Source organism: Macrosteles quadrilineatus, unplaced genomic scaffold (genome assembly GCF_028750875.1).
Source record: "Macrosteles quadrilineatus isolate MER2022 unplaced genomic scaffold, UCM_ALF_1.0 Scaffold_5__1_contigs__length_97177068, whole genome shotgun sequence".
Taxonomy (NCBI): Eukaryota; Metazoa; Arthropoda; class Insecta; order Hemiptera; family Cicadellidae; genus Macrosteles; species Macrosteles quadrilineatus.
In genome coordinates, this window is record NW_026542598.1 from 46,289,832 (window position 1) to 46,317,710 (window position 27,879).

Here is a 27,879-nt window from a genome sequence, read left to right on the forward strand (position 1 = left end):
TTGAGATTTTCATTTTCAACTTTTTTCCGCAGAAATTTTCTGTATAATGCACGTGTTTCAATGTCATTTAACCTAATAAGTTGATCTGTTTTCCAGTTTGATTTAACGGAATGTAATGTTTGCAGGAGAAGGTGAAAGTCTCTGTATACTTTGAGTCCTACTGTCCTGACAGCGTAAAGTTCCTCACAAAGCAGCTGTACCCTGTCTTTGCCGGACCAATGGGCCAATACCTCAACCTGACGTTGGTGCCCTACGGCAAAGCAACTGTAAGTATCTTGAATCTTCTATCTAAGGGTTTTCTATGTAACATGCCTGTTTTAGCCATCCGACTTAACCGATCTATAAAATAATTGAGGTGTCATTATGAAACTGATCTAGGAGAGGGACAAATGGTAATTTTGCTTTAGGGCTTCACCCTTCTTGTGTTTTATTTATTTTCTTGAATTCACTTTTAAAAGCCAGTGATGTGGAAGGACTTGCAGTCTATAAAATCCAAAATTTTTATTAATTGTAAATAAGTATTTTTATTGATCTAATAGCTGTCTTAAAACATAATCTTTGAAAGGTAAAAAGGTATAAGGCGGATTTGTTTTGCTTGGAAACAAGTTTTGAGAACTATTAAAATGTGCAATTTGCACACATAGGTCTCCTCAAGTTATTTATTAAGATTTTAGTTGTAATTGGCGCTTTAAAGTTAATTTGTATGTAAAATAGCACATAAGCATAGGTACTTACTATGGATTTGATAAAAATGTTTGTGAAATTGAGATATTATAGGTATGTGTATCTTTTAAACAAACATCAAAATCAAATAAAAGATGCCACTGATGCAGAAAACAAAATAATAAATTTGAGTTGTTGGGTGCAGCCTTTAAGTTAATTATCATTGCAAAAAATATTGGAGACATGCAGTTTTTATGTTTGGACATACTTGACAGAAGCTTAGTCAAAAATAGTTCACATCCACAACAACTCCTATAAAATCCTCAAATTTTAACTCAAATCCATTTCTGTTTAAGGTTACGAGTTGAAATTGTATCCAATTCATGTAATTATCTTTTAATTTGTTGCAGACAACACGAGAGGACTCGAATGTGACGTTCGTATGCCATCATGGGGAGAAGGAATGTAAGGGCAACAAGGTGATTGCTTGCGTCTTGGATGAGAGCATCAGCTTTGCCGACCAGTTCAAGTTTATCAACTGTACCAGTTCAATCATTGCAAGCAACCCCAAGAAAGAAGACTACCCTGTGAATGAGGTGAGTTGCTTGTTGCTGGATTTGAGTTCATCGTTAACTTCAGTAAAAGTACTAAAAATAATAAACATATTCTGTTGAGGATTTGCATGGTAAAGTTCATAGTTATGTTGCCTCCAAAACTAAGCTCCGTTCACAAAATTTAGACAATTTTAGCAGAAGAAATCTATACCCTCCGGCCTCCACGTCTTGTTCCTACCATTAAAACATAACTGAGATTAGTCAAATGTTAATCATCAGCTGCAACATATTAACCCTTTGAGTGCCAACGTCCGGGGAACCGGACGTTTTTAAAACGAGCCAAAAGTGCCGACGTCCGGCCGACCGGACGTTTTTAGAACGAGCCAAAAGTGCCAACGTCCGGCTGACCGGACGTTTCGTAATGATCGAACAGTTGTCATAACAACCGAATGGATACTCGGATTCTTTTAACCCATATATTAACATTGAGTCGAAAGTTACTAGATGCGATACATCAATTTTCGTTGGTCAAAATATCGAAAATTCGATTTTTACGAAATTTTAACCTAAAAATCGCCAGATCGCGCTCGGCATTTTTAGCGCGACCTTCGGGAAAAATCATCGGCATTTTTTGAGCGTTACTTTTATTTCTCGCCTGGCACTCTAAGGGTTAAGCAGAAAATAAGTGGTGGGGGAACTTACTACCCTCAAGCGGCGTAAATTTTGTGAACGGACTATAGTTCTAATAATGTCAAATATAGGCAACTCTACTAACATACATCTTCTGATTGATATTTAAGCTACCCATATTCACATTAACTTTTATTGTTTAATTTCACATGAACAAAAACCTAATTTTAAAATTGGTGATTAGTGGTGATAGCATCTTTAGCTATGTAACCTATGAAGTAGTTTCTCTACAGTTTCATTTAACCAAAGAATGTGAATATTTAACATAACTATTTTTCTTGCCAGAAATGTACTACAGGGATTACTATACATGTATGGCTGTAATTTGTGTAAGTCAAAGAGTAGTTTGTAATAAATAATAATATACATTTTCTAATTTCATAAATTTTATGGTAAAAATGTTTCATATAAATAAGGGTTCACAAACACCACATCTGGTACTACTGTACTCCTTTTTTAATAAAAGCATCCATTTACGGCAAAGCACTTACAAAACCACTGCGGCTTGCCACGGTGAATGAATCATCTCCATTTATACTTGGCTTAAAATACCTACTATGTATGGTTGCCATTTCATTGAACAGTATCAACAGAAAGGGTCCTGAGGATCAAGATAAATCCTTATTATCCCTTGTTCACTTGCTACTGTAACTACACTTTGTTATTTTACAACATAGTTAGTTAAAAGCTAGTGATAACGTTGCCGATTCCCTAGTAGAAATGACTCAAACTAGGTACCTATTTGTGGAAATTCCATGGAGCAAGTATTGGTAAATAATTCACAACGTTTGCAGTGCGTCAGCGGCAGTCTGACTGTTGAGAAGGTGAGCGGATGTGCGGCCGGCCAAGAAGGCTCAAAGTTATTGGACATGTACGGCAACATGACCACAGCAATGTTCCCCAACAACCTCCAGAACGTCCCTACCATCGTCTTTGGTGACGTAAGTATTAGTCTGATAGAAAATTCAGTAGTTTCAAATTCAAAACTAGAACTATTCACTCTTGTTTAGATCAGTTTTGCTCATTCTCATGGGCCTTGGGCCTGTCCAAAGAAACATTACCACAGTAGACATCCCATCTGTATCCAATTATTTGATTCAAGAGAACATGAGCCTCTTACATTGTGTGTTAATGTTACAATAGAACACAAGGGCCAAGGTTTTATAGGGTTTTTTTTTCGGGATAGCAGGCTTACCTGGATGGGAAAGAGTCCAAACTGGCACAAGAAACACCAAACTTTACATAATATACACAAAACATTAGAATATTTTGCTGTCACTGACACCATTTTCAACTAAGGAAGAGAGAGAGTCTCAGACCTGAAGAAAAACCTCTTTCTTATTAATTTGAATATGCTGTCGCTGTCAGTCACAGTGAAATATTCTAATGTTTTGTGTACAATGTAAAGTGTTGTGTTTCTTGTGCCAGTTTGGACTTTTTCTCCTTCAGGTAACCCTATCCTCACAAAAATCCTAACAACCCCTCAGTTTTTCATTCAACTACCATTCACTTTTATTCTAAAAGTATAACTACTAAGGTTACAGATTTTCCACATCTTATTTACATTTAATACAATGACCATTTAGTTTTGAAGTATCTTTTTTACTGTTACCACTATTTCTTATCAAATAAGGTCTGGGCCTGAGATATCCGAATGAGAGCATATGTCTTGCTACAACCAAGCAATTTATAATTCTCTTTATAGCTTTAACAACTTTATTTTTAACATGTTTTAATTTCAGTTGACTGTAAGAGTTATAATAACTTGTTAAGATTATGACATACTAATGTAAATAAATGGTTCCAAAAAACCTTGCTAAACCAAGTGGCTCATTGTGTTTTCTTGAAAAGTTCAAGTCAAGCTGAGGACAGAACTGAAATACTCACTCAAAAATACTTGACAACTTTAGTACTAGCAAATTTGTGCACACCTCTGGAAATGTTTAAATCTGACAATACCTCTAATTTTCAGAAATTCGTCAAGGCTGACCATGATGCCGCAGTGAGTGACTTCCGCAAGGCCCTATGCAGCAAGATCCCCGGCACCAAGCCCGCAGAGTGTTCCAAGAATGGTGCGTCGGGTCTACAAGCTGCCATCCTGCCACTCCTCTTCGCCGTCTACGTCGTGTCACGAGTGTGAACATAATCAAAATATTGTAACATTTCCCAGACCTGCAGTAGTGGTCTGCGCTTAGTTTACGTGTACTTAAGTTGAATGTTGTTTTAGAGTGTGACGTTTCAGACTGTACGTAGCCTGTGCATAAATTATTTAATAAAGATTTTTATATGTAAGTGATTTGGAGTTGCTTTTTACCAAGGCAGAATGGGCTAGTTTCTCTGAAGGAAATTTAGGCCTACGCAAATGCGCGACCACTTTATACCTGATTAAATGACTGAGTCGAGGCGGACCATGTCCTTAGGCATGTTAGCCACTTGTAGCACTCCCCGTTTGCATTGTCCTTGATCATTGCTGTGATCAGTGTTACTTGCCTCGTTTATAATCGTTTATAATAGAATGTTTGGGCGACTATCTGAGTAGAGGAGCAATAGAGGGACCTTGCTAACCCTGTGAAGCATTGCCATCCTCTTGTGCTCCTCGTGAACCTACCTGCAGACCCACAGGAGATTCCAAAAAAGGCTCTGCTGGTTCCACAAGGTCTGAGGCCAAGTTTGTCACCTTGTTGCCTTGTATTTCTGAGTGTCCAGGGACTCGACAGAGCATCATTATGTCGCACCCCCCCCCCCCCCCACCAACAGCGCATATACTTTTAAAGGTTTAGAGAGATTTCCGATGCTGACACACCAGGGCTAGGGCCCGCGAGACTAGAACAAGTGGGACCCAAAACCTGCGACGGGTCCTGCGACACAGGCCCGATATTTATATGAATATTAACACACGTTATTTATGAAGAAAATTGATTAAAATCAGTAAGAGCGCTATGGCAAGTAGTTTACAACAGCTAAACTTTTACTACTTGACCGATCGATAGAAATTTTTTACCAGCCTAAATTTTAAATTTTCTGCAGTCATGTGGGTTGCATCAACTGTCCTCGTGGCCTGCGTGAAGTCGCTAAAATTGGGCCGTATTCAGAATCAATGTGGCCCACGGCGGTTCACACTAGAGAGGCCCCTCTATGCTGATTCAACACAATAAACTCTTACGCCCATGGGATAGAAAGATCTAAGCGATAGCAGATGTTGACAAGAACATTCCTCAGTGGGTAACGATGCTGATGTCCCTGCGGCCGCGGGGCACTTTCATTTTTTGCCGCTACTGCGGGAGAGGATAATGATGAAATGAAATATTACTTTATTATCACAATACATTTCAAGTTTTCAGAAATGCTGATGAAACAGGTGACTTTGTCCATTATTGAGCGGAGCGAGCGAAGCTCTTATACGTCGACTCTTATGCATTTCGTAATACGCAAACTCCTCCTAGACGGCTGAATCAATTGTTTTCAAATTTTGAATAGTGATAAAGACCATATCGGTGAGTGCCAACATCTATATGGCGTTAAAAAAGTCTCTCAGGAATCCGCCCCACTGGGTCTCAAAGTTTCAATATAATCCTTATGGAAACAGTATTTGACACATAAACAAAGTCATATGATCAGCTGTTGACTTTTGAATGCAGTAGATAAAGAAATAGCTGATAGCATTATTCCACAGATATTAGAACAGAAACGGTATGGATCATAAATATAATCAAATGACGACACTAGCTTGAGATAGTCCTGAGTTTGATGTCCGTGACGTAGGAAGTGGCGAAGGAAGTAGTAAAGGTGAACAGTCTGTAGTGTGGAAACTGTTTATGAAGATTAGATTTAGGTATCTGCATTCCTAAAATTCTATGGGAAGGGAGGAAAACGGGTCCGCGACGTAGGAAGTGGTGAAGGAAGTAGTCAAGGCGAGCTGACCGAACTGTTCATGACGATTAGAATAAGGTATAACTGCAATCCTAAAATGCTATGGAAAGGGAGGGAAACAGGTAAAGGCGAGCTGTCCGGAGTGTGGGAACTGTTTATGACGATTAGATTAAGTTATCTGCAATCCTAAAATGCTACGGAAAGGGAGGGAAACAGGTCCGTGACGTAGGAAGCGGTGAAGGAAGTAGTAAAGGTGAGCTCTCCGGAGTGTGGGAACTGTTTATGACGATTAGATTAAATTATATGCAACCCTAAAATGCTATGGAAAGGGAGGGAAACAGGTAAAGGCGAGCTGTCCGGAGTGTGGGAACTGTTTATGACGATAAGATTAAGTTATCTGCAATCCTAAAATGCTACGAAAAGGGAGGGAAACAGATCCGTGACGTAGGAAGTGGTGAAGAAAGTAGTCAAGGCGAGCTGTCCGGAGTGTGGGAACTGTTTATGACGGTTAGATTAAGGTATCCACAATCTTAAAATTCTATGGAAAGAGAGGGAAACAGGTCCGCGACGTAAGAAGAGGTGAAGGAAGTAGTAAGGTGAGCAGTGTGGAGTGTGGGAACTGGAAACCGTTTGTAGCAGTTAGATTAATATACCTGCAATGCTGAAATGCTATGAGAAGGGATGGAAACATGTCCACGACATAGAAAATGGTGAAAGAAGTATTAAATGCTAGCAGTGCGGAGTGTGGTCAATGTTTGTGGCAATTAGATTAACGTAGCTAAAATACTAAAATGCTATGGAAAGTGATGAAAACAGGTACACGATGTAGGACGTGGCTTAAGAAATAGTAAAGTAGGAGCATAGTGTGAGAACCGTCTGTGGCAGTTAGATTAATGTAGGCCTATCTTCAATCCTAAAATGCTATGAGAAGAGAAAGAAACAGGTCTATGACGTAGGAAATGGTGAAGGAAGTAGTAAGGCTTGCAGTGCAGAGTGTGGGAACTGTCTTTGGCAATTACATTAATGTATCTGAAATCCTAAAATGCTATGGGAAGAGAGGGAAACAGGTCCACGTCGTAGGGGGTGGTGAAGGAAGTAGTAAAGGTGAGCAGTGTAGAGTGTGGGAATGGATTAATTTATCTGCAATGCTAAAATGCTATGGGAAGAGACTGTAGACTGTAGGTTAAAATGATTACGAAGCACGAATCGATACATATTTCAATACATGCAATCGTTTATCGTTTCCCCTAAAGAATAAAAATGCTACTTTAGACTCGCAACGCATGCACCAATGACGACTGTTTTTACTGCAGTATTACAAAAACAATATAATATGAACCCTTGATGACTCCGCTCAATTTTGTGGATGCCTCTGCGAACGCCACCTAGTTAAAACTAGATTTACAATTCATTCCTATAAACTAAATAAATGTAATAGAAAAATGTTTAACTGTTATTCAAATATTCAGAAACAGATTCAAACTGCATTTGGAAGAGATTCATTTTAAACTCGCTTTTGAATTTTGAAATATTGTTAATTTGTCTGAATTTGGTAGGTAGACTGTTGTAAAGCCTGAGACTCATATAAAATGGTGATCTTTCATACAGACAGAGGCAATGTCTTGGATATTTCAAATTATTTTTAAAACGAGTAGGATATTGATGGATGAATTGATTGTTGTCATATGATTGGTAGTTACTTTTTAAAGAAACCACTTTTTTAAGAAATGATGTCCACATGATCGGGGGAGACGATATTAATATTTCTGTGACCGAGCGAGATGTTCAAGATTTTGACACTATCACAGAAGACGATGATGACATTTCTTTTTCCGCGGGATACATTTTGGATTCTGCTATGATTACGGTAACCGGTAACATAATATGATGTTTCCGTCATCACGTTTTGTATTAGGATTTGGCCTCGATCGCAGGAGCTGATGATCTTGTCTACACGACCACAAGATGTGTCCTGGGTTTTTGCTGCAATCACAGTAGACAATGATGTTTCCGTAATTGCGGGAAGTATTCACAATTTTGCCACGGTCACAGAAGACCGATCTTACATATTTAGATTAAAGGAAACAATATAAGCCATCCTAGACCAAAACTTTATTTTCAATTTCTTTGTCTACAATCTTGATGTCGTCTTTCATCCTGGTTAACAACTTTAGTGCATCCTTCTCACTCAATGGGAGTTTGTTGTATTTCTTCAGTTTTGCCTCTGTATGGGCTATCTCTATCTTCAGTTTTTGTACTTCTTGTCTCAAATTATCAAGCTCTTCCACACTATACTTCGGTTTTTGGTTTCCCTAAAGAATATCGCATGTTTAATTAGTTTTGATTGTACGTTACACATCTAAATTCTGTGAAAACCGTAAACAATAACCACTGTTGGGTAGCAAAGTTTCAGTTCCTGAGCTTGATATTTTTGTATGTAGACAAACTTTATGGGGCTATTAATTAATGGTGCATTCTACAAAATTTACAATATTAGATTTTATCAACACGACCTAGGCTTGGGCGGTTTAGAACTAAATTTGCAAAAAAATGCTCAAGGCATTAAGATAAACAAAAATCTATGTTCATCAAAACCAATTCAAACGGATAAATTGATTTCAAAAGAATTATTTGCAAACACAATTAAGGTGAATGACAGTATAGAAATTCATAAATTATAAAATTAACTTTTATTGGTTTTAACAATCTTAATTCACTAAGTACAATTAACCTTTCAGAGGGATTGTGCACCTACAGTGAGCAAACAATTAAACAAATTCAAATATAATTTTAATTTCTAGCAATTTTTAATTTATTTCAACTCAAAAAGGAATTGTTTAAATTTTTATGGGACTTTATTTGAAGAAAAAAACATAATGAAAGACTTTAACAAGATAAAAGTTCCAAAAAGTTGTCCAATTAAAACTTGCAAGTGTTGAGCCTAGGAAGGGTGGAATACCACGTATAGTCCCATAGTACTGCGAACCAGCTAACCAGTCGGTCTACAAAAGTGGTAGAAATGTCTGCTTTACGTCCACAACACCAACAAAAATTGAGGATATCTTTTATAACTTATAACCAACACCTGTCTTTCAATGCAAATACCTAAAGCGGGTATATCAGTCACCCATACAGGAAGAGTTGAGAGGCTACTGATAATCAAGAGTTAAAGTTAAAATAAATAATGGTATCAACAAACCGACAAAGACTTTCTCCCATTAGCTTGTGAACAATCCTTAAAATGTGGTGGGAGTAAGTATAATATTTAATGGGTAAAATCACAAACATTGCAATTACTTTGAACCGTAATTTTTACAGAATTGGGGGTGGTACCATTTTGTTTAGAGTTAAAAGGATCATATCACTCAAAATTGTTTAAGCTGTTTTTGTGAGTCTGATTTTTCTTTTATTTTATGGATTTCACAAAATATTTACCATTAAAAATCAAAATTTCAAAAAATTTGATAAAACACCTTGTGATCCACATTATACCCACACACAGATCTCGCTACAAAAACCACTTTTTTGAGTTGAGGCCTAATATGAGAGGGGAGCCAAATATGAATATCTCCAAAACTCAAAAGTTTAAAAAAAAAAATAGTTTCTCCGTATAATTTTTCCAATAGGGGAAAATTAAAAATCAATGAGGGTTTCAACCTACCTGGGACAGTTGTTGCAGATTATTTAGTTCCCATTTGGCAGCTTCCAACCTCTGGTTAAACATCATTATGTTTGCTTCTTTCTCAAATCGTTTATTTTCTAACTTTTCCGATTCTTCTTTTTCAGTAATTAATTTTCTGTAAAACACACAAGTTCCATGACATGCATAAATTTCACTCTTTTTCGTAGTCATTTCTCTAAGGTGTAAACAATAGCACCTTAGTTTTATTTACTAGTAGAATTTAAAAGCACAATTTTAAAGAGAACCGAGCTACTGTTACTTATAGAAAGTAAATTTTCATGAGGTGCTTTAAAATAATGGCTTAAAAGGGTTTAAGTGTACTAAGCTATGTATTAGTAACTCAGACAAGTAGGGAGTTGTAGTCCCTAAGAGAATTAGAAGAATCAAGAATTTATTGAACAAATTACAAAAAGAACATTTTGTATAGTTGAGGTCAATATGAGAGTAACTTAGGCTAAGAAGTCTCAATAATCTGCAAGGATAAAATGTCCAGTGGATAGCATATTAATTATTCTTACATCCTCTGTCGGCAATTAATTTTACCGAATTTGTAGACTCTTACTCTTAATTGTTATAGAAAGGAAATCTTAGGTAATAAATTAATAATTGGTTCACCAGTTTGTTCACAGTAAAATTATCTAAAAAAAAAGGGGTAACTGGATAATCAAACTGTAAAAAAAAAAAAAAATAATAACATAACTAGTGGCGTTGCGTAGCGGTATCACAAGCGGCACTCGTAAGTCAGTCGCTGGGCCTGCAGCGGCTGTACGAGTAACGCTCGTAAGTCGGAGCCAACGGGTTAACACAGAAATGGTATATGGCCTTTAAACACTGACCGTTGAAGATTGTTGTTTAGCCGACTGTGTTCCTCCACTAACGTCTCCATCTGACTCTGAAGCATACGCAGTTGTGCCAACTCATAGTTTTCTCGGAGGCTGTCAAACACATGATCTGCGTTGATCGTCACCAACTCGTTACTTGTTTGTGAAAAGTTGAACACCTGTAATGGGAGTAAATATTTTACAAAGAGAAAATTGTATAAAAACTTAGTCACAGAATTTTTAGTTATAGTCTTTTGTTATCAAACAACAGATTTGCAAAGGATACTAACAGTAACTTCCAAAATACCAGATTATTTCTAGAAGGGAAAAAATATCATGCTTCAATCAGCTATCGCTAGTGTTAGTGCTAATTCTCAAGCTATTAGTAAATTAGTGCAGTGTAAACCAAACATTAGCTGGAAGTAAAATTAGCACTGCTTGTAAATACTTGTTTGCTAGTGACATTGAGCAAGTTTAATACTGCTAGTTAATCATAGTCCTAGTCGTCAGCGGGAGTTTACTGGCGTATCGTTTGCTTGTATGATTCCAAGGAAACCAAGCTAATTACAGGTTGATACCATGAAATACATATTTACATCCTTATTCGGATAGAGTAGGAGTAATGGTGTTTAAGAAACATAAGTGGAAGCCAGATTATTAAGTTCTCTGGTATTTGTTAACGTTATGACTTGCCTATTTGTGAAAAGTGACTTAGTATGGATATAGCAGCCGAGTATTTAGAGTGCCCGCTAAGTTATCAGAACACCAGTTTGACCTTGAGACAAGTCAGTAGGTTTTTGATTGTTCAAAACTGGGCTGAACTCTCCTTTATCATTGGGAGTTTCATCCTCAGTAATCAACAGAAGTGTCAATGTAAATAAACAGACATCTCAAACTACTAACTGTAAACCTTCCACGTCTAATTCCATCGAAAGTCAACCTGAACAGCTCAAACCTACGGATCTACCTGCAAAAGCGATCGGAACTCAGGATGCTACTTCTTCGATGTCCAATGCAATTGATCAAGACACACAAGTAACAACTCCAGACTCCTCACTCCACTGTGACCTCAACACACCACATAGAAATGGAGATGAAATACCCAAGACCTTGACTTCTGTAGAATATGAATCCACTGTAGTTGATAAAAGCTTTAGTAATGTAAATAGTAAGCAAGGTAATATGAAATATTTTTTAAGGAAAAGAAAAGTCGTGCAAAAAAATGTATAAGAACAAACTCTAAGACCAATTCCTCAAACGTAAGCACTGCTGACACACAAGCACTTAAATACCTCAACATCGTGCACTGTAATATTCAAGGGATAACCCAGAGCAACAAAATTGATTAAATAAATCTTTACATTAATTCCTTTTCCACAAAACCAGATATAGTTTGTTTCTCCGAACACTGGGTTCCTTACTCATGCCAAATACCACTGTTCCAATTCGATGAATATCAATTGGGCGGTTCTTATTGCAGAGATAAACAAAAAAGAGGAGGTGTTTGTGTGTTGGTAAATAATAATTTCAAAATTAAAATTAGGCCTGATCTTGGAAAATTTACAGTTGACTCATATTTTGAATGTTGTGGTGTTCAGATCACTCATCCGCTTGATTTAATTGTGCTCTGTGTCTACAGACCTACCGTTTATACCAAAATTGCATATGATACTTTTTTTGATGGCTTGCGTTCTCTATTACAATACTCTATTTTGAAGAATCCTAAATCCTTTATTGTACTAACGGGAGATTTTAACATTAATATTCTAAAATCTAATGCTCAAACTGAAGAATTCCTTTCATTATTAAATTCTTTCAAACTTTTTGAAACAATAAAGGTCCCCACTCGGGTTTCAACTCTCTCCAGTACATGTCTTGATAATATTATTACCAATTTCAGCCCTAATATATGTATGTCTTATGTTGTACAAAATGGTTTATCTGACCACCTTACTCAGCATCTTAATGTGAATTGTGAGTCTATCATTAGAAAACATAAGGAACCTGTTATTAACAAAAAAACAATATTTGTGAGACATTTTTCTAAGGTAAATATTTCCAACTTCCTTAATGTTTTAAAATCAGAGGATTGGTCTTGTTTCTATCAGAATCTGTATTTAACATCTGATGTAAATATTCTTCATAAGAGTTTTCTACATATGTTTAAACTACATTTTGATGCTTGTTTTCCATTTGTTAAGTCTAGAGATAGTGTTAGTCAGAATAATGATAAAGGTTGGTTAACAATTGGGATAAGAAAATCTAGTAAACGCAAACGAGAGCTCTATGATCTTAGTAAACACTCTTCAAGCACTCCTTTTAAAAATTATGTTAAAAAATACAGCAAAGTTCTAAGTAAATGTATAAAATTAGCTAAAATTTCATACCACAGAAATAAAATTAAAACATCTTCAAATAAGACTAAAACTGCCTGGCAGATTGTGAAAAAAGAAACAAATACTGCTGCTAGTAACAAGAACAGATTTCCTTTTTTGTCTCAATCTATAAATATTAAGGATCAGTTAAATATAGTCAATAATTTCTTTATAGATACTTGTAAGCTTTTAAATATAAGTTCTGATGCTGATAAGTCAATCAAATTTTTAGAACAAGGAATCCATCCTGAATCCATGTTAATATCATTCAAAATGACAGATCCTCAAGAAGTTCAGCAAATAATTAATGATTTAAAACCTTCTAAATCTTCAGGATGGGACGAAATATCACCTTTTATCTTAAAACAATGCTCATCTCTCATCTCAACACCTCTTGCTCATTTAATTAACACTTCTCTTTATACAGGAGTGTTCCCAGATTTATTAAAGCTGTCAAACGTAATACCAATTTTAAAAAAAGGAGATCCAAAAGATTTAGCTAATTATAGGCCAATTTCATTACTGCCGGCATTTTCCAAATTTTTTGAAAAGGTAGTTTATAATAGGTTATATGATTTCTTTAACAATTGTCAACTTTTTAACATAAATCAGTATGGATTCATGAAAGGTAAAAGCACTGTAGATGCCATATTTAGCTTTGTATCTGAGGTAGCGGATGCTCTTGACAGTTCGCAGAATGTAGCTGGTCTCTTCTGTGACCTGTCAAGGGCATTTGATTGTGTAAATCATGATATCCTGATCCGTAAGTTGCAGTTTTATGGTATATCGGGCAGGACTATTAAATTGTTGGTTTCTTTTTTATCACATAGAAAACAGTGTATAAGGCTGCAGTCACTGGGGCTTAAGTCCGATTATGAATTCATCACAGAAGGTGTTCCGCAAGGGTCTATTCTTGGACCCTTGCTCTTTTTGATTTATATAAATGACTTGCCTATGGCCTTAGATTCCAAATTAGTAATGTTTGCTGACGACGCTTCTGCAATATTTACCCATCCTGACAAATCAAGGTTTCCACAACTGATAAAACAAGAATTCTATAAGCTAGAAATTTGGTTTCAAGCTAATGGGCTATTATTGAATCACTCTAAGTCACTTTTAATCAACTTTAAAAAAAAATACCACAATAAAAATTTCCAATATGATAACACCAATATACCATGCTGTTTTTCTGAATGTACCAAATTTTTAGGGATAACTTTAGACAATAAATTAACCTGGAAAACTCACGTTGCAGAAGTTATAAAAAAGTTGAACATTTTTCAATTCTTATTTTATCTAGATCAGTAGATGTCTCCACTCTGATGATGGTGTACTATGGGTATGTTTATCCTATTCATAATTATGGAATCATTTTTTGGGGCAATTCTGACAAAAAGAAAAAGGTATTTAAATTGCAAAAACGGATCATTAGAATAATTTATTCTCTCAAAAGTAGAGATTCATGTGAAGATATATTTAAAATCAATAACATTCTTACTTTTCTTAGCCTTTACATCTATAATTTACTATTTTTTATGAAACAAAACATCACTAAATTTTCTGTTAGTTCAGACAACCACAATTATGACACAAGACACAAAGACTGCCTTACATATCCCAAACACAAATCTTCTACCTTTGAACTTTCCCCCCACTACTCTGGTATTAAATTTTATAACAACCTGCCTGATTGCATTAAGTCTGCATCTTCCCTCAGGTCATTTAAAAAAAGTTTATTTAAGTTTTTATGTAACAAGTGTTGCTATAAGCTCAATGATTTTTTCCGATGAGTTGTTGTACGGCTTATTTATTTATATTATTTTTATGTTTTGATAGTTTGATGTTTTGATTTGATTTGATTTTAATGTTCCTGACAAATGAAACAGCTGATCTGAATTAAATATCTCAAAAGGTACTTAAAAGTAGTTCAATTGATTTCTGCTCATCATGATTCATTCTATGACCAACTGTAACTTTCAAAGTAAATTGCAAAACAGCTCTATTCATTCAATCGGACAACATTATGTCAGCTATTAGGCTTGACTAGTAATAGCGATCGAGGCTTTACTCGAGTTACCGGGTTAAACTCTGTTCCTTAACCAGCCATACAATGAACTGCTCAAACAGTGATTGACTTTAACGTTACAGTAGAACCCCTCATCTCCAAACGGCCAAATGGAGGAGCAAAAAAACTCCCGTTTAACAAGTGAAGTTTATTTATTTCACAAAAAGAAAAACATATCAACAATAGGGTCGAATTGAATGCATATTTCCGCGACCGTGGAAAGTGTTTGCAAGGTGTGCGTTCCAAATGGACAATTTCATCAAGATCATGGGAGACGATGATGTTGCTGTGACGAGAAAAGATGTTCACGTATTTGCTGTAATCTTAGGAGATAGTCTTTATCTTGCAGACTGAAATCAGTTTGTCCAAGTAAAATTTCAAAATCCCCACACAATTACCTTTATTCTCCGGCAGATTTACGCATAAGGGCCTGCATGCACTCCCCCGACCTCGACCACGACCAAACGCCCGACCGGTTGTTGTCGTTCACCATGCGACCAGAGCACGACCCGACCAAGACCCAACCACGACAACGAATGTTTTACCAACTTCGGTGTCAAGATGGATGTTGAAGAAGTAGCTGCTGTTGTGCATTTGTATCGTAGGTACTTTAAGCGGAAGAAAAAACCATACTGGGTACATCCAATGTTAACTGAGACTTTTCCTTCTGAGTAGCGTCATCACGTCCACCAAACATCAGTGTGATCTCCTCCCAAGCTTCCTTCTTTATCCCTCTGTTGGCATAATCTACTGCTGATAGATTCCATAAAAAGGGCCTTTCTTTAATAGCTAAAATAAAACTCTCAAAATCCTACGACATTTTACAAAATAAGTCTTTGAAATGAAATGAAATGAAAAACGTTTACTTATCCCAAGAAATTTAAACTAAAACAGAGAGTAGTTATACAACAATACAATACAACATTTGTAAGTTGAAATTTGCCTTACTTATGGGATAGGCCTTCATGGACAGGTGTATGTGCGTATGCCTGGCTGTTATCAGTCTAAAAAATAAAGGGTACAAACTGATTTTGGAAGATTTTTAATAATTTAATAATTTTATGCCTTTTATACCAAATTGTTTTGTGGATGAGAGAATGTCGGCGATGACAACCAAAGACAGTACGATCTAAGACAGAAGACATTCTTAGGGCGAGGGGGTCGAAGGGTCAAAGATTGTTTAGTCAGGGTCAAGTATGGTTAGGTCTGATCTAAGTTTCGGCCTCTTCATTGGTAATTATGTGGAGTAACATGCATCTGTTTTTTTGAATTTCTGTATTGAGGGTAAACTAAAAAGGTGTTGGATATTATATTATTGAATTAGATTTCGATATAGAATCTGAGAAACGTAAAAACAGTTGGTAGTTAGAACTGACTTATGTAGCTGAGGGACAGATAATCCAACATTGTGCAAATATCTTGTGTAGTGGTGATGTGTGACTGCTGCAAGGATCGAGTTAGAGTTGTTGAATGTGTAACTAAAAAGGAACTGAATTAAAATATGTCTGACTTCACAAATAAGTCACTTCAATATACTTCAATAAGTCACTTAAACCACACAAAAACAAGTGCTCACCGTTTGATTGATCTATGAATACTGGGGGTTGATTGGTGTACTGGTCAGGTCGGACACAAGTCGGGGGGTAGTGCGCGTCGTCCCATTACATTGTGTGCTATTTTTGGCGGCAACAGCCAGCGAGTCGGACCTGACCAAACTGCAAGGACTTTGGTCGTGCGACCAGGGTCCGACCAGTCGACCAGTGCACGCTGTTCCATTTACGCCTATTGTAAAACAGGCCGTGTCCGACCAATCGGAGTCTTGGTCATGGTCATGGTCGGGATAGAGTGTGCCAACCCTTATTCCCAGAATTTCCGGCAAAGACTTATAGGTAGATAAGTGGATGTTTTATTGTGTAATTACCTTAAAGCATTCCATCCAATATACCTGTAAATAAATTCAATTTAATGATTTGAGTTTCTTTAAAGAGACCAAAACTCACCCCATCATCATCTTTAAAGACCTCTTTTAAATCTTGTCTTAATTTCTCTGGTAAATCACTGACGTTGAATCCCAACTTGTCTAGTTGATTCTCACAATATTTTGCTGAAATTACAGAATCTCATTAAATAACAGCTGATATCATCAGCATAATTAGGCCTACAGACAAAAAAAAATTATGGTCAACAATATTGAAGCACTGTAAGTTATGAGGGTCTTAAAAACCATTAAAAACCACAGAGAAACTGAGAGGTACAGCGGAAACTCGCTTATGGGACAGTCGTGCGCTTTCAGCTCTACTAATCTAGTATTGTTCCGGAAATACTTGTGACGGCGGTGTTGGAATCACATCAACATTTTAGATTTAAATTCTATAAGATAGTAAAAGCTTTAAAAAACTTTAAATCAGAGAGCTGTTACTTTCAACACACTTTATTATTTCCAATTTGAATTCACAACAATACAACAATGAATGTGTTTTATCATAGCTGAATCTTAGCAATGAAACAACAACTGCAAAGACTAAAGAGTATAAAATATTTTACCTAACCCGCAATGTTAAACTTCCCTATCCCAAGCGTGATGTATACAACTTCTTTACTTCTCAAGTGATGTAAAGTTGAAAAAATCTCACTCGGTGAGGTAATGAAACCCATTTAAATAACATTGAGTGCTTAACTTAAAAAATATAGCCTACCTCTATGGAGCCAACGACGTTCAACGCTAGAAATCAGCTGTGCGCTTGAATTTTATTGTTATGTTTTGAAGAAATTTCCTAACCTAGCTTTTGTTTGTAAATGAACGTTACTGTTAGAAGATGAGTGAAATGGATAATGAAAGATATAATTCGTAACCTCCTGTATATTGTCGGTTCAGGTAAAATCTTGTACGTTACACCATAGACTAACCAACACAAGTAGACTTCTCATCCCATTGTAAATTTTGAAGCACGTTTTTCATGTCTAGTGCATGTACGTGTCACAAAGGCGCTAGTGTCGACGAAACTTTGTTTCTATTATTTTAGGGTTAATTTCTTGATTTGTGCTTTACTGTTTGGTTATATAACTAGGGGACAAGTTATTGTTTATGATTAGATTGTATTAGTTGGCTAAACGAGGTTTTAAGTGGCTGTAATAACGGGAAACAAATTGTAAACAAAACACGACCTCTACATAAACCGTACAGAACTAACAATAAAATTGTCTTCAGCTGTTCCATAAGGATGAGAAATCTACTAAGGGAGTATGTTTTATCTATGGTTACACGTTACGCAAGAGCGTGTTTACATCACTTAGGTAAATTATGCAACTCGCTTCCGCTCGTTGCACAACATTCACCTGCGTGATGTAAAAACGCTCTTACTACACTTGTAAGGTAAATAGCTATAACAGCTGATTCAAATTATTACACTAGCTGTATATAGTAAACTGACAACTTCTAACATCCTCCTAGCAAGATGCCAAATCTCCAAATCTCCAAGATGCTCCTACCAAATGTTCATGGAACATTTTACAAGTGAAATGAACTTCAATAAATTATTGATTAACAATCCTATATATAATATGAGTAAAGTTTGAATATTTGTTACTTCGATCTGGGAATAGGCACATATAAACACGTTTATACTTACGGTACCGGTATAACTAAGATCTGTGTCAAAAATAACTAATTGTTATGAAGATGTTACAATGCATGTGCATATCCTATTTTAACCTAATTAAAAATAGTGATGGATTAACTTTTTAAAGAAAGAAACAGTTCATTTTGTAAGAAAACATCACAAAACTACACTTTAAGCTTCATTTTTTGAGTTTTTCATTCATACAATGTCAAATAGTTATTTGTGTAACTAGTGAGCAAAGTGGCACTTTGCTGCACACGAGAGCAGTGGGGAATGATCTCGAGTGCAGCAAAGGCCTTTTGCACTCGAGATACACATGATATTTTTCCTACAGTCACTATAAAGCATATAAATATAATAAGTCTTTCAAACACTATACAACACGTTTTCAGGTTCAGCTGGCAACACAAATAGGTGCCCTAGAGAAAGTAGTCATTCCGCTATTTTTTCCTCGGCAAGCAATGTGCTCCTTGCGACTTGAGAAAATAGTTCCGTATATTTTTGTAATTTCAAGTGGTTTCCGCACCTAAAAAAATGCTTTAAAGGTAATTTCTTGTTTATTAAAATCGTAGGAATGTTTTAAAAACGTTTAAAAGAAAAGTCCAGAATGTTCAGAAATACCAAAACTATAAACACAAAATGACAGGTTAAATCGTAGTTATAATAGTCAATCAGCTGCTCATAGTATTAATATCTTTAAGTGTTGCCAACCTATTTACAAGCGTACACGGATTACGTGCATAATAGAACCACGCTGTTTTGTGTTGTTTCGTTGGAATCCTGATGTGCGCCAAAGTATAAACCGTACGACAAAGTATAAATATGCAGCAATTAGCAGCTTTCTGTACTATAAACAGTACAAGGAAGCCAACTTTGTCGGGTGACTGTAGGAAAAATAAATTTATTTCTACAGTATTTTACAAGTTTATATGTAGTTTCCTGTTTTAACTCTTTTTTTCATACAACCTGATCTGGGTTCCATAAGAGTCGGTTAAGAGAGGAGTATTGTTTTTAAATTTACAAATGGTAAACTCACCTTTATCCTCATACTGCTGCAAACATGTTTTCAGTCCAGCAATCGCTTGATCAATGGCTACTTCATTTTTCTCTTTGTCCGCAAAAGAACTGTTAAACTCATATGATACCGACGTGGAGAATTTATTTAAGTCATCTTCACTAGCTTTAAGAGAGCTATTGTCTTCATCAAATGTAAAAGGAGATGACATATTAAACTATACTGCATTCATCCACCTAAAAGAAAATCGATCATCATTAAGTAGGGCTATAGCCCTAGAGAATACAAATAACAAGAAACAATTACATATGATATGCTTACAGGTTAATGTTATCTTTCTCTGTCAAATGATTCTTGGTTAGTGGTACTGTATCAATAGGCCTAAGTTACTACAGTTTCAGACCCCTATTAGCTGTGAGCAACATGTGGCACAGTTAGTGGAGCCGCCGGTGGTGATACCGGTGATCCACAGCGTTTTGGAACCTGGACACTAGTCACGCGACACATTCGTAGCTCGCTCAAACAGCGGAATTCACCACAACACTCTAGTGTCAAACATGACATTGAGCAGTTCGGAGCTCCTTCTTCTTCTTCTCCTGTTAAAAAAAAGGAGGCGAAGAGTCAGGCAGTTTAGGAGACATCCCATTCTAGTTCCTAGGCTCAGCAAAGGCATTTATTACACTCTGTTCGACGATCTTTGGGCTCACCCCAGTAAGTTTTTCAACTACTTCTGCCCATCACTGGAAGGAAAGAATACACTGTTAAAAAGGCACTGGTAAACAAAGTGAACAGAGAGTCACTAATGAATAGAACAGCAATATGGCAAGGCACGTCTCAATCAACTCAAACCACGATGTAGACTGTGTGACAGGCTTCGTTTTCAAGTTATTACAGCATGCGCGCGCAGTCAGTGGAGACTGCAATGCCCCCCGACTGCCTAGACACTAAAATGGCCGCGACACATGTTGCCGGGCAAAATCACTCCCGGTAACATCTCGGGCAGCTTTTTCGGCGTCGCCACCAGTCTCCTCGCGGCTAATAGGCGCCATTTGACTTCGTGCCCCTCTACACGTCCGACACCGGCGGCTCCACTAGCTGCCCCACATGTTGCTCATGGCTAATAGAGGCCTATTAGAGTATTAGACTAAAACATAGGCCTAATTCATCCATCCAAGTTTTGGGCCAGGTCTTTCAGAACAATTGAAGGTAGCCTACTTTCCTGTTTAAGGGAACATTCATTATTATGGATGACTTTTTCGATATATCGATATTTTTGTTTTCGTTTACGATCCATATTCCTTCTATTTTAATATCTTCAAACGTATTTAAATTACAAACTGACAACTGATCTTGTTTAGGCAAAAATAACATATAGTGGATTGACACCTTCGAACATAACGAGTCAATCCTCCTCAGACTCTGCAATCTGAGCAAGGCTTTTGATGTGGTGTCCCATAAGCTACTGATAGGCAAACTAGCAAAGTATGGTGTGGGCGGAATTGTGCTGAAGTCCCTGGTCCTGTTATCTGGCTAATCGCAGACAAGTAGTCTCAATAAATGGGGCCTTCTTCTGCATCAGGAGTATCTCACATGGAGTGCCACAGGGCTCGGTGCTCGGCCCTCTCCTTTTTAGTGTGGCGGTGAATGACTTGAGGCTAAATGGCTCCACCCTCCTCTTCGCTGACGGCACCACCCTGATATCTAGAGGAAGCGATATTGAGCAACTGCATATTGAAGCTGACCATTTTTTGGAGCTGGCCAAGAACTGGTTTACAGCAAACCGCCTGAAATTAAATGCAGCCAAAACTGAGTCCTTGCTCTGCACACTGAACCCACTAACCGAAAGGGTTGACGCGGTTAAACTTCTAGGGTTCTGGTTGGATCCCAAACTCAGCTGGAGCTCACACATTGATAGGGTATGCACACGGCTATCTAGGGTAATTTGCCTCCTAAGGAAACTTTGGAACGTCATCCCGAAGCAATTCTTGATAACTGTGTAGGCCTACCATGCTCTGTTTCATAGCCATCTTATGTACGGCTTGGTACTTGGGGCCATTCACCAGCACCACAGGACATATTATTGCTTCAGAAAAAAGCTGTAAGAATCATAATGTCAGCCGACTACAACGGGCATTGTAGACCCCTTTTTAAAGACCTGGGCATTCTTACAGTATTTAATCAATACGTATTGAACATCCTAATACTTCTGAAAGAGAATGTCCATCTGTTCGACCAAAGAGAAGTTCATCACCGCTATGACACCCGGCAAGCACTACACCTTGACATGCCGCGATGTCGTCTCACCCGCACCCTCAAGAGCTATCCCCGCAATGCCATAAGACTTTTTAACACCTTGCGGATAAGGTGCGGGATATGAACATCACCTCTTTCAAAGCAGCAATCAGAAACAGCTTAGTAAATAGGCCAGTATACTCGCTGGAGGAGCTGAGTGAAGAGCCCCTAATAGTTACTTAGAAGCCCTTCCCTAAAAATGTGTAACTCCTCTTATTTACCGCCACAGCCTCGTAAAGTTTTGTATGTATGTAAAAAATAGTACGGTAACTTACCTAGTGTTTTTTTGCAGTCTATCCGACATTGTCGGTCAACGACGTAGCACACAAGTATCAAGTAAGTAAGTACGCCTATAGAATGGAATTTTAAAATGTTGATTTGATACTAGAAGTGACCTTAGTGCAACTTACAGTCGTGGATTTGGAAAACCAAAAGCAATCGCTTTAAAACTTAGTCTTAGATAGGCCTATAGTCATAATTTAAACCTATCGGCTGGCTTACAGTAAAATTCATTGGCCTGGTTGTATGTTTAAAATCAGTATTTTTAAAGAACATAATATTTACAATGTATTTACTCACCAGAACTAGCCTACACCTAGGTAGCTAATTATTTTGTTTCTCTAATTTCGAAGTGCAGCTTGAGATTAGATTAAGTTACAGTAAATTAGGGCTATTTAAAATTATAACTTCACAAATACACAAGCTACTGATAAATAGGAACTATACCTTTCATTTGGATAAATAAATAGCCTACTTCGAACGGAAGATTCAAGATTTTAAAGGTTAGAAAATATGGTGGGAAACAATAAACACGGAGTACAGTTACAGTAGCTAAGATTATGCACAGAGTATACTATATTTGACATCCAATAGTCAATGATACTATACTCTCGCATTTAAAAAGGGATATTGAGTGCATATAATAGCAAATAATTTATGAAAACAAAATCAATAATTGACTTGTATTTTGCTTTTGTAAATTAAATTTATCATCCTACTATCAAACGTGAAGACTTTTTCCATGCGTGTAATGTTGATAACGTTCAGAGAGCACTGATTTTAGTGATTTTTACAACTATTTTTTTATCCACCTAACCCAGCATTTAAATATACTAACATAGATAAACATACTCCTCAAGTATGTTTAATGTTTTATCTATGATACTACTAACCACTGAGCTTAAGTGAGCTATAATAATAGTTGGAGTAACCATCACTGTGTTACCATGGTGGAAGGAAAAAACAGTGTTACTGTGTTTAAAAAACGTAGCCACTGTTTTTGCTGGTTTCGTTTCAGAGTTTCGTGTTGTTAGGTTGGCCATGTGATCGGTTGGTGGGACTTGTCAAATTAGAGGCTAGATGAAGATGGCGTCATCCTGTTGTTTTGTTGATAGTAAACAAAGATATGTAAACATTATGATTGCAATGTAAATTTATTTATTTACTAGCTGTAACCCGCGGGCTTTGCCCCGTTTAACTTCTTAATTTTCAAGATTATCTCGTTCGCATGGCTCAATCACGTCCTGGTTGAAGTTTGTTCGCTACGCTCACTCACCTTTGGGTTGGAGCTCGTTCGCTGCACTCACTTGCCTTCAGGTTAGCTCGTTCGCTACGCTAACTCGCCTCCAGGTTGAAGTTCGTTCGCTACGCTCACTCACCTTTTGGTAGCAAATTAGCTTTTGTCATAAATGTAAAAGAAATATTAGTGCTGCACCCTGTTGGTAATCCTTGTAACTTTAATGCTATTGAACATCATAGAACAGAACCAAGTTGTTTAATTGAAACAGCTGTTAAGATTCAATAATTCATCCATTTCTCATAAGGTTAACATGGGAAACTCCAGAGCCACTGGGGTGGAGCCCGAAAGGATTTTTGAAATAAGAATATGCCTATATGTTAATCGGGAATGTGAGCTATCATCATGCCAAATTTCAGCCCAATCCGACCAGTATTTTTCGCGTTCACTTGTCACAAACATACATCCATACATCCATCCATACATCCATACATCCAAACTTTCTCATTTATAATATTAGTAGGATTTTACGAGCAACCCATTTTAACAGTGGTAACAAGATCATACCAAACCGATGGCCGTTCTTTATTTAAATGCCATAGGGCTAACCAAGATTACTAGAAAAATACCGGTATGGATCATAAACATCAACAAAATGACGTTTTTGGCCCGAAAATAAACATTATTTAACATTGATTAAATAAATGGAACTGCCAAAACGTATGTTCCATGCTATTAGTATAGGATTCGGGCCAACAACATCATTTGTTTATGTTTATGATCCATACTGGTATTTTTCTAGTAATCGTGGGCTAAACCTAAGACTAAACCAAAATCTCCAACCCCAAACCAGGAAACTTGACTATTTTCACCATTAATCATAGCTTGAAAAGAGGTAAATAAGTTAGTATTTATTTACTATAACCAAAAACTTTAATACTTTTAATACTTTTCGATGAAATGGCGACCATACAAAGTACCGGTAAACAATTTATAACTCAATTTATGTTTCAAAATAACTTGGAATACAAAGTTTTTAACGTGCAACAACTTAAATAACTTTTTGATACAAGTCCTTGAAATAACGGATAACCCCAAATAAATAGTAGGCCTATGGTTATGTTAGAATGAATTGGAATTTGACAGCATGATCCCACCAACCGGACACGGCCAACCTAACAACACGAAACACCGAAAACAAACTAGCAAAAACAGTGGCACGCTTTTCTCTAATGTTTAACCAGAGAAGAGTAGTGACTCAAGTTGTAATCTATTTATCTCAATGCTACTAACTCACTCACCCAAGTGGCCCTAGTGGCACTAATGTAGAAGGTAAAGAAAACAGTGTAAAGAGAAATCAGTTCAAACTCATTGATTAGTGGATGTCTGGATACGCCTGGGATCGAGTCCGTCCCTCTCTTACTGAAGTCTCTGAGGTGAGGTGCTAAACTCCAGGGGGTAGGGTGTCATACCTTATAATGATACAGCTTATAATTGCGAATTCGTTCCATAAAACTCATAATCGCTTAGCTTATAAAAGAAAATGTAAATTGTTCCATAGCTTACAATCGTAGAAGTATAGCATTTTGAATGGCATTTTGTCATTCTTGGAGTTGTATATGTTTCTTATTATGGGTTTCATATGCATAGAGAATCTTTCAGAAGACTACGTCATCAACAAAAAATCACAATCCCGTCCTCATTTGCCTTTCAAAACAATTCTACATTTAAAACCAGCTGACAAAATATAAGGTAATATCAATGATAACGAAAGGAGATAAGACAATGAGATGTACCCCCCCCCCCCCCCCCCGTGACCATGATGGGCTAAATCAGTAGTATACCGTATAATAGCGGGTTTTAAAGCAAAGGTGATAAAGTTAATTAAATTTATAACTGTAGAAAAAGTAATATCGGTTATATACAGATGATAAAGGTCTGTGTGATTTCAGAAGTTTACCCATTTCAGCCAATAAATAACTTGAATACAGTTTGTAAATAAAAATTATAGCTTCCCTGGGAAAATAATATAATTTGTGAACTATTCAATGAATTGATTGATTGAACCCCCAAAATTTCTATTATAAAAGGAGTTCCAACATTTTGTTAAGGTTTCTGTGGGGAGAAACTTCCTGGTGCTGTACTTGGATCTATGAATGTTTTTCTCAATATTCTCCACCTATTCCTTCTTGAAAGTCAGTAAATTATGTTTACTCTTTTTACTGAACCCCCTATGGAAATTTTATTTATACTTATGTCTCCATTGACTCCAAGCAAGTTTTTAAAGATACAAAATTAATATTACATGCATCATTTACTCCTCTGGTAACAAGTCGTGATGGAATTTTCGGGAATGAATTCCAAATGTTTTTAAGGGTTATAGATGAAAAACTATAAGGAAAATGGACAAAACCCATACAGTTTGGTAATTAATTGGATCAGATCAAGAACAATTTGTGCAGTTATGAGGGCAACAAGTATGTGTCTGAGACGAACAAGAAAGAAATTTCGGTCAGCTAGAAAAGTTGAAAATGGAACTGGGATTCCAATTTTTGTTATGAAGTATAATTGTTGAATTCTGATTGTACTGTACTCTTTTTTGTAAAATTACCATTGCATTAATCTTTTACCTCACTTTGTACCATCTTCATCTAATTTTCCATGTCTCACCTTTTTGAGATGCTGCTGACTTACTTTTTGAGAGCGGTTTTTACAACTTAATTACCAAATCTGGGGGGGGTATAAGTTTGTTTCCTTGTCCTAAAAAGGATTTTGTAAAGAAAGGACACTTTTAAATATAGATATAATACATATTTATAAGACATTACTTCTCTTTTTACACTGCTCATCTAGTTTAAACTGAACTAATTTATTTGCATCTCTGTAGAAGTTTAATTGTTCTAGTAAGACAAGCCTTTTCAATTCCGCAGTTGACAACCTTTTTGTTTCTTCGGTTTCCGGAAGTCTGTGTCTCTTTTCTGTGTGAGATGTTGATTCTCCAGCAGAATGATTCATCAATATTTCTTGGGGAAGAGGTTTGAACATTTCATCTTCATCTGAATAGCTGTTTACATCCACTTCAGAGTTTTCTGCATTTAAAGTAAGAAATTCTCCACCTTCAGAATCATTTCGCAGAAGTTCTGCTGATACAGCACCTGGAAACATAACTTTTGTTATAGTCTTCCCCTTCTATCAATAAAATTGGTTAAATTATGGTTCAATCCATGGTTATTATTTATTTATTTTTTTTTTTTTTGTCTTAGGGCGCTAGGCACGAGCCCAGGATTGTTTTTCACATTACTTCAGGCTAGACCTAGGGGTTACGGCATTATCACTTAAATAAAATCCATTGGTGATTTGGCGGGATTTGAACCCGGGACCTCAGGCACTGAAGTCCCGCGCTATAAACTTACTGCCACCAATCATTATCAGTGAACTTTAGATGGCCATTGCACTTATCATTAATTTAATATACTGGCTCATTCCTTGTATTTTGTTCCCTCTTTGACCATCAATAAAATTACAACTCCATTCAATTCCCATGGTACAGTTAAAGCCAGTTTCAGAACAAAAATGAACACAGTGGATTAGATTTACTGACAAAGTGAGCAATATGATGAAAATCACTTTTGTTCAATATGTCACTTTTTTACCCGAGGGGAAGTATGTAAGTATGTTTTTTTACATCAATAATAGATTTTATTGAACTTTTTGCTAAAAAAATAATGAGTTTATTAATTTCTGATTTAAATTTGACATTCATATAGCATCATACTTTGGGGCTCTGCATCTGAGTCACTAAAATCACAGGTTTTTAAGATTCAAAAAAGAGCTACTGTATTGGAAAAATATTATAGTATATTGACTCTACTGAATCAAAATATTTATCAAATTATAATATTATATAAATTTTAATATTTGTCTTTTATAAGTACTGGCAGACCTTCACAAAATTATAATATGAGGAGAAAGGCAAAATAGACCAGATTTAGCAGCCCCCCCTCGCAAAATCTCGGCACAAAATTGAAAAATAATTTTTTTTAACTCTTTTGATAAATTTCTGGAATGTAATATCTTTCATTTGCAACAAATCCATTAATTTCCTAGATAACTTAATAGTAGTTTATTTGATTTTGTTTTAACTGAGAGAAACAATTTGGATATTTTAAAAGTATTGTAGTTGCCTACACCAAAGGAATTAAAAAATATATAAATTAAGGTTTGAATCTAAATAAATAGTTTGTGTTATCAAACGTTTCCATTTCATTTATCAATCCCACTAAAAAATACAAGGCTATAACAATTATTCCTTTCGCCAGTCAAAGTTATGCTTGTGTAAAGCAAAGCAAGATACATACCTTGCTCAACCCAGAAGTTGTTTCCCCTCAGCGCTGCCAACTTAGATTCTTCTTCCATAAAATCTGAGAAGTCTTTTTGCCAGTCTTTAAGATAAAACGTTTTCTTCCCAGCCTTCATGAGTTCATTTCTCTTCTTGATCCTACTCTTCAGGTTCTGAATCTTCTTCGCTATTTGACACTCGGTGATCGGAACGTTCATTTCAAGTTCAACACGTTTTGTGATTTCCGTCAACGTGGCGGTCCTCTTTTTTCGTATTTCCGGAAGCATAGATACGTTCAACATAATAGGGTATTCTTTTAAAATAGACACGAATCTTCTCTGAGCTTCATCCGCTTCTAGGCTAGCACAATCTGTCAT

The 27,879-nt window shown here is 36.4% G+C and overlaps 3 protein-coding genes across 3 annotated transcripts in view; 1 reads left to right on the top strand and 2 right to left on the bottom strand.

Annotated features, from left to right (window-relative positions):
- The window catches only part of LOC128995050 (GILT-like protein 1), a 31,222-nt gene extending 27,019 nt beyond the window's left edge, over positions 1-4,203 (top strand). The window contains exons 2-5 of the mRNA XM_054419923.1: positions 126-266; positions 1,074-1,259; positions 2,702-2,848; positions 3,880-4,203. Of these exons, the coding sequence (XP_054275898.1) occupies positions 126-266; positions 1,074-1,259; positions 2,702-2,848; positions 3,880-4,047 (642 nt within the window). The 3' untranslated portion in view covers positions 4,048-4,203. The remainder of the gene's footprint in view (positions 1-125; positions 267-1,073; positions 1,260-2,701; positions 2,849-3,879) is intronic.
- Positions 4,204-7,876: 3,673 nt separating this feature from the next.
- On the bottom strand, positions 7,877-22,431 carry LOC128995265 (uncharacterized). The gene is made up of 6 exons (XM_054420224.1): positions 22,227-22,431; positions 19,377-19,591; positions 16,721-16,824; positions 10,296-10,459; positions 9,439-9,574; positions 7,877-8,089 (listed from the first exon to the last, which is right to left on the bottom strand). The coding sequence occupies exons 2-6, from the start codon at positions 19,564-19,566 to the stop codon at positions 7,877-7,879; spliced, it is 807 nt and encodes a 268-aa protein (XP_054276199.1). The 5' UTR covers positions 19,567-19,591; positions 22,227-22,431.
- On the bottom strand, positions 20,878-27,879 carry LOC128995573 (uncharacterized). Its single transcript, XM_054420591.1, has 3 exons — positions 27,522-27,879; positions 25,992-26,318; positions 20,878-21,056 (listed from the first exon to the last, which is right to left on the bottom strand). Exons 1-3 carry the CDS (start codon positions 27,877-27,879, stop codon positions 20,878-20,880), a joined length of 864 nt encoding a protein of 287 aa, XP_054276566.1.

Coding starts and splice junctions, on each gene's coding strand:
- LOC128995573 (XM_054420591.1), bottom strand. CDS start 27,879: ATGACAGATTGTGCTAGCCTAGAAGCGGATGAAGCTCAGAGAAGATTC. Junction 26,319..27,521: donor CAACTTCTGGGTTGAGCAAG/GTATGTATCTTG, acceptor TTATGTTTCCAG/GTGCTGTATCAGCAGAACTT. Junction 21,057..25,991: donor TGAGCAGTGTAAAAAGAGAA/GTAATGTCTTAT, acceptor CGCTTCCTCTAG/ATATCAGGGTGGTGCCGTCA.
- LOC128995265 (XM_054420224.1), bottom strand. CDS start 19,566: ATGTCATCTCCTTTTACATTTGATGAAGACAATAGCTCTCTTAAAGCT. Junction 10,460..16,720: donor TCTTTAAAGATGATGATGGG/GTGAGTTTTGGT, acceptor CTCCCATTACAG/GTGTTCAACTTTTCACAAAC. Junction 8,090..9,438: donor ATCTGCAACAACTGTCCCAG/GTAGGTTGAAAC, acceptor GATATTCTTTAG/GGAAACCAAAAACCGAAGTA.